The 6,118-nt window shown below is 51.2% G+C and overlaps 1 protein-coding gene across 2 annotated transcripts; it reads right to left on the bottom strand.

The window, feature by feature from the left end:
• Positions 1 to 68: 68 nt before the first annotated feature.
• AIFM2 (AIF family member 2) lies at positions 69 to 4,638 on the bottom strand. 2 transcript variants are annotated; one of them, XM_083866106.1, is made up of 8 exons: positions 4,407 to 4,638; positions 3,435 to 3,550; positions 2,650 to 2,769; positions 2,204 to 2,296; positions 1,827 to 1,935; positions 1,491 to 1,643; positions 969 to 1,169; positions 69 to 473 (listed from the first exon to the last, which is right to left on the bottom strand). In XM_083866106.1, the coding sequence occupies exons 1-8, from the start codon at positions 4,579 to 4,581 to the stop codon at positions 319 to 321; spliced, it is 1,122 nt and encodes a 373-aa protein (XP_083722232.1). In that variant the 5' UTR covers positions 4,582 to 4,638; the 3' UTR covers positions 69 to 318. The 2 variants fall into 2 exon arrangements, with proteins under 2 accessions (XP_083722232.1, XP_083722233.1); XM_083866107.1 differs by lacking the exon at positions 2,650 to 2,769.
• Between the last annotated feature and the right edge of the window lie 1,480 nt (positions 4,639 to 6,118).

Below are 6,118 nucleotides of genomic sequence, written 5' to 3'. Positions count from 1 at the left end.
ACATTCTGAAGAGAGATTCTGAAAACTACCATGTTTATTGTTACAAATCAAGGTAAGTCAAACTTGTTCCTCAGAGTTCTCTTAACGGAGGGAGTAAAAGAAACATTTCTTCCTTGGTTTTTAGTATGGGAACTACTGTGCAGTTAGTTTGGGAAGTGCCTCCTTCCCCTTCACAGCAAGGCAGGCACCCCATTTATGTGTCACAGTGACAAGTGGTTTGAGGAAGTGCTGCAGAGAACAATATCAGCCAGTCCAAGCAATAGAAGTGCACCCTCTTCCAGTTGCTGTACTCCTTGCTGGATTGTTACTGGTGCCCTCTTAGGAGGGCATTGTCTGTCCCATCAGCTTCCAGCTCTTGGAGATGAACAGATCCCGGCTCTTGGCAATGGTCACCAGGAGACGTCCCACGTAATAACCATTCACCTGGCCTACACCATCATTCCTGCCCATGGAAAGCAGGAATGTTAGTGATCCTGCAAAGAAGATGTAGAGGTGTAAGTGAAGCAACTGTTGTCCAGCTCCCCTGTATCCATGTGGAACAGCTTTCAGCATAGTTCTGGTGTTTACATCAGTGCTCATGAAGAAGGTGACCCGTTACACAACTAGATTTTTGATGTCAGATTGTTCAATTTGTGTTTGTTGTAGTTTAAGGGAAGAAGGAAAAGGCAAGTCATCTTACTCCCAAGATTTAATTGGACAGTGAGCAGTTTTAAGAAAAGAAAATAAGTTTGATGAATAGCACACTCCCACTAGTAGATTTATCAAGACATTAGTGTGGAAAGGACAGGTGTGATAGAATGACGCTGTGTCTTTGGCAAGTACTAATCTGAAGCCTGAGCTACAAACTGACAAGCCCAACTGTGAATTCCTTCACAGTGAATTCAGTGAGTTCAGAGTCCCATGAGAGTCAGCTTCCTTGCAGAAAAGCAGTCCAACACCTAAAGCCAGGTGCTAGGAGCTGACCTTACCTGGGTTGTAGGTTTTGAGAGGCTTCTGTGTCAGGCTGTTGATGATATTTGTCACCACGATGTCGGCGTGGAGCCCAGCATGGTAGGCCATCTTGGGCCCTTTGAGATCTGCACAGTCCCCAATGACATAGATGTTCTCGTAGCCTTCAAGCTGGAGGTGCTCATTGACTTTCAAAGCACCATTACTTGCCATTTTGTCACCTGTTTTGCCAAACAGCAGGTTTTTAGAAGCAGCTTTGTGTTGCTTGTTGTGGTCTGAGACCCCAGAATACTGCTGATGTAATTGACACAAAGTGAGGGGTTGTTTTTCACCCTCTCTTCTATGTGTCAGGGAAGAGATGCTTTTTGCCTTGCTGTAATTAATCACTGTAGTGTTGTGCAATGCATCATCTTTTGATATTTCGGTAGAATCACCCCCACAGGTTGTACACAGCCCATTCCCCACCTCACACCCCTCAGACACCAGACACTGAAAAAATGTGTTGCTTCTCCCCACCCCATAGTTTGGGTTTTTTCACTTACCAAATGCAGCAGCATATGCAGAAGAGTTAATCTTTATCCCTGTGCACAGCACCACCATGTCAACAACCACCTCGGTGCCCTTCTCTGTCCTTACTAACATGTTTTTCTGAAACTGGTTTGGCCTGAGGTTTCCCATGTTGCTGACCTTTTCACCTGTTGCAACAGAGAGCCCTGGGTCACAAACCTTTGCTAGGCTGTGGTTTTCAGCTAACCCAGAGAAAGAAGAACTCAAAGGAGCCATGTGTAACCAAAAAAGTCAGAAAGAGGGCAGCAGGAGATGCTTTGGCTAAAGGAAGAGCAGCTCGTGGGGGTTCAGAGGCATCATTAAGGACATACCTAACAGAAGCTGGACTCCTTTCCTGAGGAGAATCTCTTTCACCTCCTGACGGACACTGGCCAGCAGCTCCACATCAGCCAGTGCAGTTCTTGAGTGAATGAGGACGACCTGTTAGGGACAAAACAGCAAATGGGGACACAGGAACAGAGCAGGACTCAGTGCATGCAAGGTGGGAGCAGCTACAGCTGGCCTCCCTTCACCTTGATTGTTGCCTGCAAGAACAAGCCAGGAAGGGGCACTTAGTGCTACAGTCCTTGCTGGTGGCTGGCTGCAGGCTCAGCAATCAAATGTGCAGTTCTCAAGTACCTCCAGCAGCACCATCACAGAACAGTCTCAGAAACCAGGATGAAGTTAATTGTGATGAAGATGCTCCTACCTCTTTGTCTGGGTACTCGGTTTTGATCTCGGCAGCCATCTCCACTCCAGCAGAACCCCCTCCCACTACCAGGATGCGCTGAGATTTCTCAATCTTCAAGAGAAAATTTGTGTTAAAAGAACTGCAGAGGGCAGGAAGCCAGATATCTTCAGTCACTCCATGGACATTCTGGGACACAGCACAGGCCCAACAGCAATAAACCTCTTAGCTCATTAAGAGGCATCGAGAAAGGAGTGCCCTGTGCACTCCTCCTGCCTACCCCATAACACTGTGTTGAGCATTTCAGGTTTCCCCTTGTGCTGGAGAAGCCATGATAAGCTCCTTGTTCTGGCTGCTCCCTGTGTGCCTTTCTCTTAGACGCAGCTGGCTCCAGATAGCCACAGTGGTATCTGGGACAGGGAGGATGAACAAAGGCAGGCAGCATTTCCTAAGAATTGGTTCCTCACCTCTTTAATCAGGTCTTCATAGGTCTGGATGGCACTTTCCATGTCAATGACTTGGTTGAACTTCCCAGGGAATGGCCCATCACTGCCTGTTGCAAGAATGAGATGGGAGTAGTGAAGCTCCTGGGAGGGCAGAAGGTAGAATGGGATTTTAGACCTCTTGAAAGCAGAGCCTAGAACACAGTGGTTTATTGCTAGGTATTTGTCACTCATTCCCTCATCTTCATCCCTTGCTCATTACTAGGAAAGTGCTTACCACTGTCAGGAAGTGACTTTAGGAAGAGACCCAGTCCAGGTCACACCAAATAACTGTTCCTCAAGGTCTGAGCTAAGCACCATTCAGGTAAGTTGAGAGCTTTAAAGAAATTACCCTAAATTCACAGGGAATAACATGATACTTATGCTGGACACTCACAGCTGGTTCCAGAGACTAACTTTTCTCCTTCACTCTCTCCTTAACAGAGGTGAGATCCTCTGGGTAAAAAGAGTGATTGATGCTGCTGCTCTTGGCTCTTCCTGCAGTTAATTAAGAATCTGAGCCCCAGATTTAATTGTTGAGCTCTAAATCCAGCTCTAAGAATAAAAGCTCAGCTGAGCAGGAGATGGGGTTGGGTATTTACTGCACACCCACATTCCAGCACAGTACAAGGCCACTTAGCTCAGCTGGAAAGGATGGAGCTGTGCAGGGAAAAATGCCACGTTCTTCAGGAGGATGGAACACCCTGCTGAAGTGGCTCTGTGCACTAGCAGGTGATCCCAAAAGGCAGCCAGGTCATTGCAACACCCACCTCACCATCACTGAGCAGAACTTGCTGCCTCCCAGGGTCTATGCCCACGACCTTGCCTTGTCGGAAACTGTCCCCAAAGGTGACCGAGTAGGAGATGAAAGTCTTCTTGGCAAATCCTGTGGGAAGAGGAGACAATGGGAGAACTCTCCTCTGGAGGCTAACAATCTACTCTGTTCATGGTGTCCTTGCTCAGAAAAACAATGGTAGGTGTCTGGGATTGTGGGCTGGGCTTTTGCTGGGTGTTATCTCTGCCCATCAAGGAGCATCAAGACCTTAGCCCCACATCACATGACGTGTTTGGCCAGATTGCTTTGTCTCTGCCCCTCATGTCTCCTGTACTGGTTTACCAATAACTGTTTCTGTGGTCCTGGCAGTTTCAGGCTGGGTGTCAGAGGCTTTTTTCATGTAATCTGCCTCTCAGACCAAACTTTTGCTATCCTTTTGATGCTTATTCCCAGCCTCAAACGTGGTATTTTACCCCTAAATTCCCCAGTGACTAGACGAATGGAGTTGGCCTGGCCTCCAAGCGAGGGCCCATACAGGCCTGGGCAGCTCTGACAGGGTTTTATCATCCAGGGCCTCAAGGCTCGGCTGCTCCACATTTCAAGAGCAAGATTCAGAAAGTGATTGACTCACCTCTTCCGCCTTTGCTTTTAGCTTAGTCACCTTCTAAACTCTTGAAATAATAATTAAAAAAAAAAATTGAAAAAGAAGACAAGGGTGTGGGGGTGGGGGGGCGGCTGGAAGATGGTCTGAGCAGTTTTTGCTCAGTTTTCCCAGTAGATGTGCAATTAGCTTAACCACAGACGGGCTGTGGATCCTCCCGGTGCCAAGTATTTGTTTTCCAGATGGAAAACATCAAGCATTTCACCATGGCAGGGCGGGGAAGGCAGTGCCAGCACCCCGTTCCCGGCCGCTCCCCGCGTCCCTCCGCAGGCCCCGGTGGGACAGGGCAGCTGCCCCAGCCCTTACCGCTCTCCACGGCGGCCCGGAGGGCGGCCACGCTGTGATGGAAAGCATCTTTCATGTCCACCAGCACGAAGGGCACGCCCCAGGACCTGAGCATCCTGGCGGCCGCCGTCCCTCCGAAGCCGCCCCCGACCACCACGACCCGCACGGAGGCGTCCAGGGACAGGCGGGAGCCCATGGCCAGCGGGGCAACTCCGGCTCCGGCGGGGCTCCGGCGGGGCCGGCCCGGGGCACGCAGGCACTGCCCTCCCGGGCGGAGCTGCGGGCGGAGCCGGGCTCCTCCTGGGCGCTCAGCCCGGCGCCCAGACCTGGCAGAGCCCGGTACCCAGAGCCTGCAGAGCCCGGCGCTGCCGGGAAGGGCACCCGCGGGCAGGGAATGGCTCCTGCCAAGGCGAGCTCCGCGTCCCGAGCGCAGAGCACTTCACCTGTCCTGCCGCGAGAAGGGCAGCGAGGGTTTTACAAACAGGGCTCTGCTCTTAACTTCACAAGTCGGCAGGCTGGGTGGATAATGCAGCGGAAATTTCCCTTGGAGAGGGAAATTAAGATTACAGAATTACAGAATCAATTAGGAAAAGACCTCTGAGATCATCAAATCTAACCTATGACCAAACCAGCACCATGCCAACCAGACCATGGCACTCAGTCTTTCCTTAAACACCTCCAGGAGTGGTGAATCCACCACCCTCCGAGCAGTCCATTCTAAAGTCTAATCACCCTTTCTGTAAGGAAATTCTTCCTGATGTTCAGCTTAAACACAGAAAACCTGTATTTGCTCTGAGTGTAGCAGGAAAGGGAGTCCAGAGATGGCTGTGCAAGAGGGGAGATCACAAAATCTCGGAATGGTTTGGGTAGGAGGGGACCTTAGAGACCATCTGGTTCTAACCTCCTCACCGTGGGCAGGGACAAGAGTTCTGCATCCCCACGATGGAGCTAGTGGGACATAAAGAGGGCTGAGGAGGTAGCAAAGAGCCCTGGAGAAGGGGAGTAGGGTTTGGAGAAGGTTGGCAGTATAAAGGACATCCAGATCGTGTTTTTCCGCAGCACGGAAGTTGCCTCCAAGACTTTCGGCTCCTGTGGCATTCTGGATAAATATAGCTGCTGGCCCTGTGGATAAAAATAGCTGCTGCACACACTGCGGTGCTGTGAGCTGGCAGAGCTGCCCCCACACCCCCCTGCTCCCCCCTTGCTCCTCAGCCCTCCCTCAGCGAAACACAGCCCGGTGCCAAAACCCCCTCCCGGAGACGACGGAGCAATATTCCCGGAGAAGCAGGGCCTGGACTCAGGACTGCCGCCAGAGGGTGCAGCCAGCTCGGCCGTGGGGACGTGGGACACGGTGGCCAAGTCCAGCGCATCCTTGCCTCGGCCACAGGAGGGGCTCGGAGCTGGGGAAGGAGGGTGACAAGGAGGTCGAAAGGAGTGGGGGATGTTCCCGCACCTCACGCTCTTCAGCCTGGAAGAGAGCTGGGAGGGGAGAGATGGAGCAGCCAACAGTAGAGCTGGAATGAAGGCCTTTGATAGGAAAGGCCATGGCTCCGCTGAAACACACCCAGGCAGGGTGGTGCTGTTTGTTACACAAGACTCCACTGGAAGTGCTAAAGTTTTCAACGGGAGAAAATTTTGATTAAACTGTGCAATATAAACCTTCAGAGCTGCTAAACAGAGGCACCTGTCCTGGCCAGGAGATCCAGGAGCTATGAATGTCCAGAGGCTGGAAA

This window comes from Zosterops lateralis (genome assembly GCF_965231275.1).
Source record: "Zosterops lateralis genome assembly, chromosome: 8".
Lineage (NCBI taxonomy): Eukaryota > Metazoa > Chordata > Aves > Passeriformes > Zosteropidae > Zosterops > Zosterops lateralis.
This window is presented reverse-complemented; position numbering and strand designations above follow the sequence as displayed.